The sequence below is a fragment of the Cyprinus carpio genome, chromosome A16 (genome assembly GCF_018340385.1).
Source record: "Cyprinus carpio isolate SPL01 chromosome A16, ASM1834038v1, whole genome shotgun sequence".
Lineage (NCBI taxonomy): Eukaryota > Metazoa > Chordata > Actinopteri > Cypriniformes > Cyprinidae > Cyprinus > Cyprinus carpio.
Window position 1 is genome coordinate 18985659 of NC_056587.1, and position 17247 is coordinate 19002905.

Genomic DNA, 17247 nt, shown 5'->3' on the forward strand with positions numbered 1-17247 from the left:
ACACACACACACACACACACACACACACACACACAAACACACACACACATATATATATATATATATATGTGTGTGTGTGTGTGTGTGTGTGTTCTATAAAGATACAATAATATAATATATAATTTGCAATTATATAATACTTACTATATTTATAATAATTTATCATTTATATTATTATATCTTTATTTATGTAAAATACTACAAAAAATATAACTAATTATAATCATAATATATATATATAGTATTATATATTGTTATATTTTGTTGATATTGTGCACAATTAAGTGTTTTTCATGTTCATATGTTTCAACAAATACATAATTTTATTCGTTTAAAAAATACATAATATTATTGCAAGGCATTTCATCCTACAAAAATTAATTGTAAATAAATATATAGTGTAAAATAAGTGTTTTTTTTTCTTGTATTTGTATTACTATTTGCCCTCACTACGTTGATTTATGATGATCTACCCTCATACCGGTTAACATTGTGTTTTTTCTTCCGAAGGTTCAAACATAACAAAATAAAACCATTTTTTACCGCTTAATACAGCGGCTCGCGGAATACGGCGCGTAACAGCATTGCCAGCTTTTTGCCGGCACCCAAGGGCATTTCCAAACTTTCTCCAAAAAGTCCACGGCGCGGCTCTGCTGGACTAATTACATCCCCCAACTTTCCTTAATGAGCCGCCGTGAGTGCGCGGCACCGGCCGAGCGCCTGTGGGGTCGGGCGCAGGTGGTCGTGCCGGCATTCAATCCAGTGGGATGTCGGTCAGTCGTACAGATGTGAAGGTGTTCTCCGGATCTCCCTCCCTCTCCATCTCCCTGTGTTTTATGTCTGCGTCACAACAAGTCGAAGGAGAGCGAGGCAGAGATGATGATGGCGTCTCTCTCGGGCTGATTCTCACGCCGCTTCCCTGACTAACACGCATGATAGCAACAACCGAGAGAAAGAGACACAGGGAGGTTGGGAACATGAAGCAGAAGACAGACAGTGAGAGAGACGGACGGACAGACGGTTGCGCACTGACGGCTTGAGTGACGCGCGTTTGATCCGTCGCGACTCTCCAAACGCGCCGATTATTCGGGACAGTGATTGAGACGCAGAACAACACCGGGCATCAGGCATTTCATGTGAGACTGACATCTCATCCCCGTCTCTGTGACCCCAGCAGAGCAGAACACTTAACACAGGTACATCCCGTCCACGTATGATCTGTCATGCGTGTTAATTGATATGTGCATGCGCGTGCCATCATGTGTGTCAGCTCTTGTGAGTTAGGTGCATTGATTAGGGCACATCTGGCCATGCGTTTTGCATGCAATCAACTGCGCGCTCTTCAATGCATTGTGTCATCTACATATAACATGGTCCGTTGCATAAGGCAGCCAGTGTTTTTGATCATGTGTGTCACTGCAATGTGCATTGACTCTTCATCATTTATCCTACTGTACTGTATACTGTCGCTATGCACAGAGTTTAACCCTTTAGGTTGCTGCTGTTTGCTACTGGTGTGGAAACACATTTTAATTCCCCTGGATCTTTTATTGGACTTCTCTTTCCGCGCTCTTCAGGATGGGGGGAGTTAGTGAAGGAGAGGATGTTTTAGCCAGGTGGAGCGATGGACTTCTGTACCTTGGCAATGTCAAAAGAGTAAGTTTTGCTGTTTGCCTAAGTTAGTTTGGAAGAGAGATAAGGACACTAGCAGAGAGACAGAAAGAGCAAGTTTGAAACTATGTGACCTGATGTTGTGTGTTTGTGATGTATGACTTAATGGTTTATTTGGCAGGTGGACAGCATCAAGCAGTGCTGTTTGGTTAGATTTGAGGATAACTCTGAATTCTGGGTCCTCAGGAAAGACATCCACTCATGTAAGTGAAGAAACTTTAGATTCAAACTCAAAAAGTAAGTGAATACATCCAAAATAATTTTATAATTTGCATTAAGAAAATGAAGCCTATTTTTAGGACTATTGTTATACATGTATGTGTGTGTGTGTATGTATATATATATATATAGAGAGAGAGAGAGAGAGAGAGAGAGAAAGAGTGTAATTTTCTCAGATTTCTCAATGGTGATTCTCATTACTCGTTACTTTTTACTTTATTTTCAAAAATATGTTTAAAAAATATGAAATACGAAAAATATGAAATTTATTTAAATCAACTTAAATTAAAGATAACAACAAACACTGCCATGATGAACAAATACTATCATTTCAATACTGATATATATATACATAAATATAATTGAATTTATAATTACTTGTTTATTTTGCATTATAGTAATGAGAATGAGATTTTTTGGATTACAGTAATGAGATTTTGGAGGCAAAATGTGCTATAAAAATAATTAAAAAGCTTATTTTTTAATAATTCTTTTAAACGTAATTTCTTACATTTTTCTTTTTGTTTGGGGTTACATATGACCCAGACATGTTCTAGACAGGTTTTATTATATTAAACTCTAGAAACCTTAGAATTAACACCAGAATTATGCCCTAAAGAATTAGGAACAATTTACAAAATATTAATAAAAACTGAAGTTATTTATTGAAGTTAGTTATTTACTACATTGCCACTATAAATGTATTCTGAAAAATATTTGTTTGTGTCCATTGTGTCACTTATGTCTGCAAATGGAATTGTAAGAATAAATAAAAAAAAAAAAACTGTTTTTAAGCAGGTTTTCTTAATGCCACGCTCCCATTGGTTGATCAAACAGGGTTCCACCCCAAACTCACATTATTGGTTGAGCCAACTTGAGTGTCTCAGGCTGGTTGGGATGCTTTTTTAACATCTAAAAAAGGGCACACATCACTTTTACATTAAAATTGTATTTTTTTTTTCATTAGATGATAATGAGAAACTATGTATTACATGAATGTATTTATTTATTTATTTATTTTTTGTTAATTATTATTCTAAAGTAAATACCAAAATAAAATGTTGACGTACAGTATACTAGATAATGAAACATCTAGTTGTTGTCTGTACAGTAAATGATTCAGTTTTTTGTTTCTTGTGGTCAGTCTCTTCAGGTGGAGAGGAGGTGTGCTGTATCTGTGATGCTCCACCTCTTAAAGAACCTCTCGTAAACTGCCTCAAGTGTCGCCATGGTAATATGACAAATGAAAATGTTTGTCTTACAGTTATTTTAGTCTTTGTGTATCAGATAATGTGTTACTTGCATTGCATTTTTTTCTTGATGCATTGTTCCCCAGGTTATCATCCAGAGTGCCACACGCCGCCCATTGATCCTGAAGTTGACCCCAACAGCTGGATATGTCGCCAATGTGTCTTCGCAGTCGCAACAAAGGTTGTACCTCACCTAAACCCTGAAATAAATATTTAGAAACATGGACAACGTTGTCGTTCAAGGTCAATTTTTAATCACACACAAGCTTTAATCTTGCTCTGAGATGTAAAGGGTATCCATGGCTTCCTGCACTTGACTGCGTATTTATTACATTGCAGCACTCTGCAGGTGATGGCGCTGGTAGAGCTGCGTTAAATGGGCCTGTGCTTTAATCCGTCTGTCAGCGCGCTCGTTTCACAGGCCTTACATGCTGATTTGAAGATAAAATCATATTCACCAACCCCCCAGCAGGAAATATTAATGACTTCCTTCAGCGTGTCTTCTTCAAATTTAATCTTCAGATGAAATCGCTGTTAAATATGCTTACGTGACAGGAGATCACGTGTCACAGAGAGGTGAGGTACATTGGAATGACGAGCTGTGTTCTGTCCTAGAGAGGGGGAGCGTTAAAAAGAGGACGTTTCGCACGGCTCATGCAGATCATGAAAGTGCGGCTGCCCTATCAGCTGTCATCTTTAGACTGGGACCTGCAGCACTTGACCAACCAGCAGCAGTGTTACTGCTATTGTGCTGGACCAGGAGAGTGAGTCCAATTTATATCATTCTCACATTACTATGATGATGTTTAGAATGGAATGCTGATTTGGTCTACTATTTGGAAAAGTAGTGTGTGAAACATTATGCAATATGCAACATTTAGTTTAAGTTATAGTTTGTTTCTTCATCAGAACAGATTTGGAGAAATTTAGCACTGCATCACTTGCTCAGCAATGGATCCTCTGCAGTGAATGGGTGCCGTCAGAATGAGAGTCCAAACAGCTGATAAAAACATCACAATAATCCACAAGTAATCCACACCACTCCAGTCCATCAATTAATGTTTTGTGAAGTGAAAAGCTTCAAATCATCATTAAGAAGTTTTTAACTTTAAACCATTTATTTTTGGCAAAAATATCAGTCCCCTCTCCATAATATTGCTTTCTCCAGTGAAAAAGACTTCTGGTCTGAATAAGGAAAGAAATATGGCAAATCAAGCACAGATATACACATTTACAAGCATAAACAGTCCAAAACAGTTCTAAACAAACATGTCGGTGGATTTTGATGTGAGAGAACAACAGGAGCCTTTTTCACTGGAGAAAGCGTTATAATGGATTATGGACTGGTATTTTAGTCAGAAGTAACAGTTTAAAGTTAATACACCTAAATGACCTTAAACACCTTCTTTTCACTTCACAAGACATTAATTGATGGATTGGAGTGGTGTGGATTATAGTGTTGTTTTTATCAGCTGTTTGGACTCTCATTCTGACGGCACCCATTCACTGCAGAGGATCCATTGCAAGTCATATAATGCTAAATTTCTCCAAACTCCTCTATGATGGCCTCAGGGTGAGTAAATTTTAAGCAAATTTTAATTTTAAGGTCAACTATTCCTTTAATATTTTGAACTCATTTTTATTTTAATATTTTACATTTTATTTTATTATTATATTCTCCATTTTAATTTCATATAAAATTTTTATCATTTTGTTGAATGTTTTGTCACTCTTATTTCTGTGTGTGTGTGTGTGTATGTTTTAATATGTCTAGATAGTTCTTTAATCATTTTTATTTCAGATATAGTTTTATTTAGTTATAGTTTTTTAATACAAGTTATTTTATTTTTTAATCAATGGTTCAGTTTTAGTTTTAGTTAATTGACATTTGAAGTGTGTTTTAGGTGTCTAAGTATTTTCTGGGTGCACTGTACTGTATATGCAGGAAATGTATTTAGTAGATTCTTTAAAAAGGAATTGCCCAACTAACAGTTGTAACAATTATGCCTTCATTTTAGTTCAGAGTGATGTGTCTAAATTGAGGCATGTTGTTTTCTTCAGGTGGAATCTGAAGATGTTGCAGTGTGGGAGTTGTGGGCAGTGGTTTCATGAAGCTTGCACTCAGTGCCTGACCAAACCTCTTCTCTATGGAGACCGGTGAGGCCGATGCCGTTGTTAAGCACATGCTGTTGCTAAGCTAATTCTGTCTAAACCTTTTCATCTGTGTCTCCTCTTCACCTTTCAGTTTTTATCAGTTCCAGTGCTCAGTGTGCACAAATGGTCCAGAGACCGTCCAGAGGCTTCCAATGACCTGGTAAGAGCGTTGCTTCTGTTCTGTTTTCCGGACTGCAGAACTGATCTGAAGAGCTGAATGTTGTTTCTGATGATCCTCATTCTGTTGGATTGCAGGGTAGATTTGGCCCATTTGGTGCTGTATCATCTCTCCCTGTGCTGCAAGAGGAAGTATTTTGATTTTGATCATGAAATCATGTCTTTTGCAAATGAAAATTGGGAATCGTTGCTTCTTGGCACGGTAGGAAAATATACTAGTCAATAGCACAGGCACAGCTCAATTTAAAGTCAACATGAAACACCAAATGCAACCCATTTTACTTTTGTTATCTGGCATATTTATGAATGAAACAGAATATCTACCAGAAAATGGATGTGTGTGTGTGTGTGTGTGAGTGTGTGTGTGTGTGTGTGTTTGTGTGTGTGTGTGTGTGTGTGTGTGTGTGTGTTTGTGTATATATACTGTATATATATATATATATATATATTATTAGTACATGTATAATATTAGTATTGATACTGTCAAGTAAAACTTAAAAAAATTATGAATTATATAAAATTACTTAAAAAAGTTATCAAATGATAAAATTCTATACATATATTTCTATGTATGTATGTATGTGTTTAGAGTATATATATATATATATATATATATATATATATATATATATACTGTATATATATTTCTTTCACTGAAATAAAGCTGACATAAAATAAAATATTAATATTAGATGGAAAATATAAACTTAAAAAACTAATAAAAATGAAGTACTACAATTTGTGAAACTGGAATAAAAATAAATTTAAACTAAATCTAAATATTAAAAAATACCAAACATGAAAACACGGACAACATTACAACAAAATGACTAAAAACTTTTGTAAGTTCATGATGATGAAAACTCAAAATATAACAAAAAACTCATTCAAAATATAAATGATATTTACTTTATTTATTTTATTGGACAGAAATAATTCACCTTTTTGTAACCATAGTAAGAAGCAAATCACGATATTGACTAATATTAAGCACTTCAATATGTTCCTGTCTTTTCAATAAGAAATACTTTAACACAGGAAAGAAAACTACACCCTCAGAGCTGTTTCATAAGGTTTAAAGGAAGTAAATAGGGTCACTTTTGATTTCGTGTTGACTTGAATGTATTCCTGAGTGTAGTTTTGAATACTCTCTCTTGCAGTTTGTGGTCAATCTGTGCTCTTAACTTTTAAATGCATGTTACACGCTGCCTTTCATTCGACTCTATATTTTGGTCTCTCAGCTGTCAGACACACCGAGGCAAGACCGTTGCCAAAACCTGCTCAATGCTTTAAATTCCCACAAAGACAGGTGAGACATGGATTATGCTCTGAAAACTGCCATTCTGCTTGATTTCCATGTGGCAGCCCATAGGGATATATCACATATTTGCAATAATATCTGCAAAACCAAAACTGTAATTGCTTTACATCCTAAGTGACTCTGCGTGTGTGATTTCACTCTCTGCAAATAGTATTTTGATAGCTGAAGGTGGGTCTGTCTTTCAAAATAAATAATTTAAAGTCCATTTCCATTTTCTTTCTGTCAAGGTTTGTGGTTGATGCCGCTCGTAGGCTAGCACTTAAATAACTGAATCGGATGTTTTAGTTGGCAAGTGTTGAGAGACGCCCAGGAACAAATAAAAACCTGTCAGCGGGCTCTGAAGAACAGCAGCTGAATACCAATCCGATCTGATTTGATCTGTTGTATAGGTTTGTTTCGGGGAAGGAAATTAAGAAGAAGAAGTGTCTCTTTGGTCTTCAAGTTCGGGCTCCTCCCCCTTTGTCATCAGACCAATCACCTTTCATCGCCGAACAGCCAATCAACATCACCCACAGGAGAAGGTCAGGGACAGGAGCACACCAAGATCTTTTGATATCAACATTAAATTCAGTTTGCAAACTATTTTAATTGTTTAATTGATGTATTTCTGAATAAAACAGTAAAAAGGGAATTATTGAGATTTTATTGGATCATGAAAAGTGGACGTCACATACAGTACAAAAATGAACAGTTGTTGATAAAATGGGAAGAGGGATTTATGACATAAGCAAAAAACAAAAAGTTTTAGATTTTAGCTAAAAGATTATGAAGACTTATTAAAAAAAATAATATGAATAAAAACATTGTTCCAGGAAATATGGACATGATTTATTTAATGTTTACTTCACACAGGGCAGAAGTAACTTCAAAGAAATATTAGGAAAAAAAAGAAATAAGAAAATTATTTTTCACACACGGAAGCACGCGTGGCGGTCGCAGTGATTTCAGCATCTGCCGTCTCACTTAATGAAGACATAAACAAATGAACAACATCTCCACTTCATGAGCATTTTACGGTTTGATTTAAGTAAAACTAGCGTCATATCACAAACACAGAACTGTAAAGGTATTCACGGCAACCCGTCAAAATAAAAGTATGGTTTGAAATAACGACAATAGAATGTACACAGCCTACTACTACTACTACTACTACTAAAATGAAACAAACATTATTTTATAGGAATAATCACACAACAAGGCTACTTTAAGAAAAAATAGAATGAATAAATTAAGTTATTTTATGCATTCAAATAGTTAGACATGATAAAACACATAATTTGGTAACAATAAAAAACATAAATAATATGGTGAGAAAAAATAAAACGTTTCATAGGGCCCTTAACATGTAATTTTTGTTAAACTTTTAATAAATTAATGTGAAAATGTATATACTATTAAAAAGGAGTTGAGAAAAATTAAATGGAAAAAAAAAAATACTTTTTTTTTTTTTTATTAAAGTGGAAATCAGTTTACTAAATAATAAACTTGACTGACTAATACTTTAAAGGGATATTATTTGTGTTGTTTATTTATTTTTATGTATACTATAGAATTTTTGTGCAATACTTGCCTGTCAGTTGAGTTTGTGGCAAAACCTTTTACAGTGTTTACATGTTGTTTATACCTGCATAAAATTTATTAAAATAGATATTTTATTCCATAAAGTACAATTTGATTTCAAAATGCACCTACATTTTTTTTTTGCATTTTGCATTTTGTGTATTTCAGTTGAATAAAAGACAATTTTTCCCTATATATTTCACCATTGAGTATTTAATTAAAAAAGTCTAAAAATCTCGTCTCGTTCTCGTGAAGTCAGTCTCGTCTCATCTCGTGGGATAAGTGTCTCGTCACACCCCTAATACAATATTACATTTTTTTTCTGTATTTTTGATCAAATAAATGCAGGCTTGATGAGCAGAAGAAACTTCTTTCAAAAACATTAAAAATATTTAATAAATGTTTCCAAACTTTTGACCTGTACTGTATATATATATATATATATATATATATATATATAGTGGCCTTTTGATTTAAAGGGTAACGACACCAGAAAAGCATTAATAATGCTATACTTCAACAAGATGCAGTTACATAAAAATCATGAAAAAAAAATTCTCATCCATCTAATTTCAAATGCAATTTGTGTTTTTGTTTTGCATTTGCTTTTTTGTCCTTTTATGTATTGTAAATGTATTAACATTATTATTTTAAAAATCAAATAAATTTAATTGGATTTGATGTTGAATTGTTGTCTTCTCTCCAGTCCCATGTCACTGCCCTACCAGCGGAGAGCGGTGGGTCCGGAGGCCCGTAAATCAAAGCGCCGGGTCACTGAGACACAGGTCAGTGTGTCTGCCTTCAACAGCAGCAATCAAAAGACCAAGCCCCCTCTGCATCAGTAATGAGATTCTCTCATTCATCACAGACACCTAGCGTCACCTTTTGGGTTTGTTTTTCGCCTCTTATTCATTTGACTTATTTTTTGCAACATGCTACACTGAGACAACAAGGCCTGTCTACCCTTGCAAGTCAACGATTGCATGCACCCATTTAGAGAAGGGTTTGCTATATAAAAAAATAGGGCTGTAGACATTAACACATTAAGGCATGTGAAAAAATCCTTAACACATTAAAATAATTTAATGAAATAATTAAAATGACTAAAGCACAAGCTGTGCACAAATGTATCCATTTTATTTAAAGTTCTTTGGTGTCCTTTTGGAGTCTCCAAGTATCCTTTTTAAAAAAAAAAAGAAAAAAAAAAAAAAAAAAATCTAAATTTATCTTGAAATAAACTTGTATTAAACCAGTTGAAAATGTAAATTTATTACCAGCGCTAATTTAAAAAATTAAAGTCCAAGTGGCACGTCAAAGGTTCAGCATCAATATAGCTTCTGGATATTAAGGGTCACAGCACCAGAAAAGCCTGTCAACATTAATAATGCCTACACCATATATATATATATATATATATATATATACAACATATACTTGTGCTGTAAGTACGCAAACAACTTTTCCTGTCCCACCAGTAAATGTGGAAATATTTTACATTTTTTATGTGTTTTTATCATGTCTTGAGTCATAGTATTCATTTTATTTTATTTTATTATGCTTTTCCTTTTTTACTGTGAAACTAATGAAATAAGACATGAGACAGAAAATAATGAGGAAAAAAAAAAAACGGAACAAACATATGCACCAAAAACAAGGACAAACATATGAATAAACATATGAATAATATACATAATGCAATGAGGATCCACCTTAAAAAAAAAAAATCAAATTGATTGTTTCAGGGAGCAGAGGGAGAGAAGAGAGAGAGAGAGAGAGAGAGAAACAGCTTATGCTCTTAGAGACTTGTAAAAAAGAGAGGAAGAAAACAAATATTTTATTTTATTTTGTTGTGTTTTGTTTTGTGACTTCCTCAACTGTAAGTCACTTTGGATAAAAGCGTCTGCACAAATGAATAAATGTTTAGCACTGCACAGGTTTTCCTCATGCATTTTAAGTACAATTTTCATTTGTGTTATTGTTTTGCAATTACTTCTTTATTTTATTTTATATTGATTTGTTGTGTTTTTGTTTTCCTCCTCCATCTTAAATACAACATTTTACATTTGTTTTATTGGTTTGCAATTGCTCTTTTAATTTAATCTTATTTTATTGACTGCCGTTTCCTTTAGTGTGGTAAGCACATTTTTCCTTTTTTATACATTGCTACACAGCTATTTATAATGGTTCTCTTCTCAAAAGAGATTTTTTTGTTTTGTTTTTGTTTGTTTGTTTTTTGCATGCAAATTGCTGTAGTTATGACATTTACCAGTAGGGGCTACCTGCCAAAATTAACTAGCCCAACCTTTCGCAATTAATGTGATCGTTCATTACCATAATTTGCAAGTGGTAGGGAACTGCTGTCTCTAGATTTGAGCTGCTGTGTCAAACTGCTATTGTCAATTGACTTTTGTAGTAGAGATATGTGCCTCAGAATAATGCCGTCATTTAGATTCAGTGTGTGTGTAGCGGAGTGATTCCTTACACTGCTGTCACACACGGCACCACTGCTTCTCTCCCACTGTGTGCTGTATTACACAGCCATGAATCCAAGACTATGGGCAGAAATCACCTAAAATCATTTGAAAGTCTAATTTTCCTTTGTGCTTTTCAACACTTATGAACAAGAAACTGTTCTGTTGGGGAGGTGTCTCAATTTTTTAATAATTTTCAAGAGGCCACAGGCATACAGGCGGCATGAATAAATGCATTTCTGCATTAATGACATTTACAGACTTAGTTTTATTGAAGTGAGAATGAACCTTTGGGTCTGATTTGATTTTCTTTTCTTTTTTTTCTTTTACTTTTTTCTAGTACTATATGTTGAAAAATGATAGTGCTATCATCTTTTAATAACCCTAATGTGACTTTATTTCTTCCATATACAAAAAGTGATTTTTTTTTTTTTTAAAGAATGTCCTGGTGGTTATGCCCTTTAAGCTTATATTTTTATTAATATAACTGTTGATCATGTCTTTTTAGACTTGTCCACCAGGAGTTGCAACAAATGCTATTGACCTGGTGCCATGTTGCCACGGTTATGTCGATGGAACAAGCCTATATGACCCTAGAAAACAAGAGGAAGAGATAAATTTGGGGTCTGTAGCCTGTTAAAATCAACTTTGAACTGCAATGAAATTCAAACCATGAACCTTAATTGCATTTCATTTATTTCAAAATAATCTTTATGTATTACAGTTCACCCCCCAAGAGAATGTATGCGCTATATCACCCTTCATACAACGGATCTCAGGACCTGTCTAGAACTCTGCATCATTACAGGTCTGTGAATAAAGAATGCATTGAAATGCATCTATTTAATGCTGAAAATGAAAAATCTAAATTTGAATGCAAATGCGAATATTTCAGAACAGAAAATTTGTGAAGATTATCAGTAAATATTGCCTTCATTTTTGATTTGTTTCTCACACAAAGTTGTCATATGGCTTTAGTCTCAGAATATAGTGTTCAAGACTTATGGACTTCTTCTATGGTACTTTCATTTGCAGTGTATGAACTGCATTAGGATGCATAGTTAATAATTCTGAATTCGGGTGAACTGTTCCTTCAGATTGAGTTCTTTTTGCATGTCTAATTTGTTGTCTTCAGTGCAGAGGACCCTTGTCGACTTCCAGCCCCCTGCCTTCCATTCTCTCTGTCCTCGGCTCACCCAACCGGACAGCGCTATGAAAGTTGCCCGTCTCTCTTCCTGCATGACGTGCCACCCTACCCAAGTACAGTCGGCATGGGGGGGCACACGCCGATGGGGTGGGGGGGGAGCGACTCCGTCAGGATCTTGGCCAGGCGCATAACGGCGGAAGGAAAAGTCCAGTACCTAGTAGAATGGGGAAATGTGAGCGTGTACTGAGAACCTGTGTGCGACAGAGAAAGAGGAAAGGGCTAGAGACCTCAAGATGCATCATTAGGGTTTGCATGGTTACGAGCAGAGGTGTGAAAGCATCAATGAGCAGGTGGGTGTTCTGTGGTCGGGAGAAGAAAACTACATTGAGCAAATCCAGGTTGAGCTACACAGCAGCTTCACTCTGAGATTATACTGTTAAATCTCTTACACCTTCTTTTACAGTGTCTCCTATATTTTGAATACTGTTAGAAAACGCCTTTAGAATGCCTTGAACTTTATTATCATGTTTTGTATTGTATAAGCTATTCATCACCATCACTTGTTGTTTATGTACACATAGCAGTCAGAAATTTCAGGAAAGCTTCATCATGCGGTCACATCAATAATTGTAATATTTTTATGACAGGGAAATGAGTGCTTCTCTGAAAATAGTCATTAAAGAACTATTCCAGGTTTAGTCCAAGTTAAACTCAATAGACGCAATTATGGCATATTGTTAATTACAAAAAAATGATTTCCATTTCCAAAAAATGTTGGTTTCACTTAAAATGGAAGTGAAGGAGGCCAATAATGTTACAATGTTAGTAGTTTACCGATTTATTTTCTACAAATTGACCCTGTAAATTCTTCAAAATAATCTTGATATTTGCAACTTTGTATTTATTTATATGTTTAAGAAAATGAGGGATTAACATTATGCTACAAATGCTGTTGAACTTTTACACAACCCTGGAATATTCCTTCAATAGCAAGCAGGCAAGAAACTTTTCATGATGGGAGGCAAACATACTTAAAACATCCAGAATGCAGCTAATACCCATTTATAAACATCAAGAGATCATTTTTAAGTAATAATGAAAAATTATAATAGTTTCTCAGCATATGCTGTTCAAAGGAGGAATTTAAATGAATATCAGACTGTTCTAAAATCTTTGAACCCTGTTAAAGTCGCTAACTTATGGAAGCCTATTTCTGACACATAAGAAAAAAAGTGCTTTGGTATAGCAAAATTATGAAATCAAAAGTCAAATTGGAATTGTCACATAAAATGTCATATTTATGAGATGTAATAATTATGACATACTGTAATAATGTGACATAAAAAGTACAAATTATGATGACCTAGTCATAATTATGGCAAAAGTCATAGTTAGGACATAAAAGTCATATATATAAGATAAAAAGTAAAAAAAAAAAAAAAAAAAAAAACAAAAAACTGGCAACATTTTATGACAAAAGACATATTGGCAAAAAAAAAATCAAAATTATGACTAAATCTTTGAAATAATTGTGTGAATTATTTTATTTCATAATTTTGACTTTCTATGTCATATTTGCATGTTATAATATTTTTGTTATGATTATGACTTTTCCTTAAGAATGAATTTTTACAGTACTGTATGTCAGAGTTTTGACTTTTCATCTTATAAATATGACTTAAAATGTCAAAATTTCGTCCTTTTATGTCATAATTTCTTACTGTTTGTGGATTTCCATAGTAACTCAAATAGCTTATTACATATTGTTTTTACTAAAGTGCAGCATCAGAAATATGATTTAAGATGGCAGAAAATGAAAATATTAATCAGGTCCTTTACAGATTACATGCAGACCATTCTACCTGAATAAAAGCGTGAGGCTGTTAGTCCTTATGTGAAGCTCATTTCATCAGTGAAGGATAATGAATGTATTGTGTGTGGTTTTTTTTAATCCATGGTACGTACTTGTTAGGTTATAGATGGACTAATTTTACGTCAGGGTGACAAGATTTAGCAGACTGTAGTCTTTTTTATAGTCAAGTTTAATTTGATGTATTCTTTGACGTTTTTTTGTCAGATTATGTTTATATGTACTCTAGGTTAACACCTAAAATGTCAGCAAACAATAAAAAGGTATCATTATGTTGTATAAAAGTTTCACTTGTTCAATTCCTTTACCACAGATTTAGAGGCCTTTTTTTTTTTATGTTGTTTCAAATATCTTTTCCAGTAAATGATATCAACAGAGCATATGAACACACACACACACATCTCATCATTTCTTCATTTGGACACATGAGGGACAGCAGGTGTGTAATAATGCTTATAGCACTCTAGGAACCTCCACATGAATTAGACTATTTCTGCAGTTTTAATGGAGAAATAATGTCAGAATAGCACTGTTTTGTCAAGAACAAAGCAATACTAAGGTATACAAAAACTTTAAGAACAATTTCTTATGTCTGGTCAAAAGAGTCAAACTGTGGAATTTGCCTTTTGTCTTGACATTATTATTATTATTTTTTTTTAAGATTGAGTGTGTGTGTGAGTGAGTGAGTGAGTGAGTGAGTGAGTGAGTGAGTGAGTGAGTGAGAGAAAGAGAGAGATAGGTTAGTGCGTGTGCTTGCGTTCAACCTTGCGACCACCAGGTGGCAGCCGTGTACGAGTATTGAACGCCCACCTACTTAACAGGTGAGAACTCTTATGACAGTTCAGGAAATTTTGTTATAATGCTTCTGAGAAGTTAAAACGCGTCGTATTGTGTTTTATAAGGACAGTCATCTATTTTGAGAAATAGCATAACAGTAGACAGCAGGATTGAGGTAGTTTAGAGTTTACTCTGTCAGCGTTGAAGCCATTTTGGCTCCGGTTGCCTTGACAGCAGGCCTCACTTTATGGCTATGTGGAGAATCTTGAGAGAAGTAAATTTGCATTACTGTAGTATGAGCTGTTCATATCTATACTGTTGTGTAAACTCGGAAAGGTTGTTATTAGAATGTGCACATGATTGACCAAGCCTTGTATTTAACGGCGGGAAACTAGTTATGGTGCTGCAGGGGGCGTGTCTACATGAAAGATGGCGGGAAACAAGTCTGCTTTGAGCCTACAGACTGTGCAATTTCAGCAGTCTTGTTAGATCATTATCACACTTTGTGACATGGATCTAATACACTTGGGTACGACATGTATGCAGACTGTAGGATGATGATGACACTAATGATTATTATGAAGTTATTATTGAAGAATAAAACGTCATCAGCATACGCTATAGTGGTAAACAAAATGAGCATGACGAATCACAGTTTGGCAGTTTTTACTTTTTATGTGTGCTGAAAAAAAAGAGGAAGCTGCAAAAGAGGAAGGGAAAAGAATTTGACCTAGGTTTTTGCGCCATGTCGCGTTGATCAACAGAAAATCAATCACAGAAATCGGCACAATTGTTTAACGATGCCAATCTTTCATCTGAAAACACAAATACATTTTTTTTTTACCATGTCAGTAAAGAGAAATGTAATAGTTAGTTAATTTATGTTTAGATTTAATTTAAAATTAAGGAACACTGAAATGAAAGAAGCTGAATGGCAGTATAACATTGTAATACATATGTACACACACATATACAGTACATATTATCCTGGAATGAAACTACAACTCTAACCCTCTCAGCTTCCTGCTTTCCATATTTGGAACATGCAAAATGATTGACAGGCAGAGAGTGACTCAAAGTCCTCTGATTGGCTAAATTAAGTCTTTTCTTTAAAAAATGCTTACAGCAGCAGTTTTTAGTCTTTTATATTCAACTGAACACATCTAAAATCTAAAAGGCAGCAGTATATTTTCACATAGAAGATCCAATACTGTGAAAAATCCATTATTAAAGGGATACGCCACCCTAAAATGACAATTTTGTCATTAATCACTTACCCCCATGTTGTACCAAACACGTAAAAGCTCCGTTCGTCTTCAGAACACAATTTAAGATATTTTGGATGAAAACCGGGAGGCCTGTGACTGTCCCATAGACTGCAAAGTAAATAACAGTGTCAAGGTAAAGCGACGGGAACACTTTTTGTAAGCACAGAAAACAATTATTGAATAAAGTCGTTATTTTTGTTTTCTTACTCCGACACTGTTATTTATTTGGCAGTCTATAGGTCAGTCTCAAGCCTCCAGGTTTTCATCCAAAATATCTTAAATTGTGTTCCGACGATGAACAGAGCTTTTACACGTTTGGAACGACATGGGGGTAAGTGATTAATGACAAAAATTTCATTTTGGGGTGGAGTATCCCTTTAACGTTTTCCACTCAATTTAATACGGTACTGTTAGATGCATTGTCTATATGTTGATTTGTTAAAATATATTTTACATTACATTTTGATTTATTTAATCACATTTTGATTTATTTATTTATTTTTACACTATTATTATTATTATTTAAACCTTTTCCACAGATTCCAGTTTGGCAAATTTAAGATGTTTGAGCTGATTTAAATGAAGAAAAAAAAAAAAAAAAAAAAAACTTATTTGTTAATTTTTTTTTTAAGAAATTCTAAGTGATTCATTCTTGTATAAAACCCACCGACTGTGGTTGGTTGCATGTTGCTTTCTGGTTGCAAAGGTGTTCTTGGTGGTTGCTAGAGCATTACTAGATGGTTGCTTGCTGACTCAAGTCAAAAGATTCATCCCCTCTCTGCAATATTCTGGTATCAGATATAGATCATTCCTGCTTCAAAGTCTAGCGCTTTTTTTAATATTTTCAACTAAAAATCATGAGGCTGATCACCTTAAAGTAAAGTAAAAGCATGTCTTTTCAACAAGCTGCATGATATTCATGCCTGCTTTATTCAAATCCCAAAAAGCCTATGAGCAATAGGCTAGTAATAGTGATAGGCCTACTTTTCCTTAGCTACTGTAGGCTACAATTAAAGGAAAACACTGAAAGTGGAGTTTTAACATTTAGGTAGGCGGTAGTTTGAGTTTGGTTTAAAAAAAAAAAAATATATAAAAAAAATAAGTTTATATTTGAAGTTAAATTCTGTAAGATTTCACATCGAGGTTCAAATGAACTGTCCACTCATTTTGTAACTTAAAAATCATCAGCGATGGCATCACAGAAATATACTCTGATGTAGCCTACATCACAGTGATTACCACATCCGTATTCGGTGGCATTTAATAGTCATGTGACTCTATAGGGGAATTATATCACATCACATTAACAAACATACACACAGTGCATTTAGATCGATCTACACTGGTAAACGCGCGCGCGCT

At 34.3% G+C, this 17247-nt stretch overlaps 1 protein-coding gene across 1 annotated transcript; it reads left to right on the forward strand.

Annotated features, from left to right (window-relative positions):
* Positions 1-614: 614 nt before the first annotated feature.
* LOC109072367 (PHD finger protein 1-like) lies at positions 615-13380 on the forward strand. Its single transcript, XM_019088618.2, has 15 exons — positions 615-1196; positions 1578-1656; positions 1793-1874; positions 3035-3121; positions 3227-3321; positions 3756-3904; positions 5202-5297; positions 5386-5454; positions 5550-5673; positions 6713-6780; positions 7182-7313; positions 9059-9137; positions 11332-11447; positions 11548-11631; positions 11959-13380. Exons 2-15 carry the CDS (start codon positions 1579-1581, stop codon positions 12215-12217), a joined length of 1518 nt encoding a protein of 505 aa, XP_018944163.1. The 5' UTR covers positions 615-1196; position 1578; the 3' UTR covers positions 12218-13380.
* The last annotated feature ends 3867 nt before the right edge of the window (positions 13381-17247 follow it).

Excerpts from the sequence above, each read along its gene's own strand:
- LOC109072367 (XM_019088618.2), top strand. The coding sequence starts at position 1,579 with ATGGGGGGAGTTAGTGAAGGAGAGGATGTTTTAGCCAGGTGGAGCGAT. Across the intron at positions 3,905-5,201 it reads TATTGTGCTGGACCAGGAGA|GTGGAATCTGAAGATGTTGC; the intron begins GTGAGTCCAATT and ends TGTTTTCTTCAG. Across the intron at positions 5,674-6,712 it reads AATCGTTGCTTCTTGGCACG|CTGTCAGACACACCGAGGCA; the intron begins GTAGGAAAATAT and ends TTGGTCTCTCAG.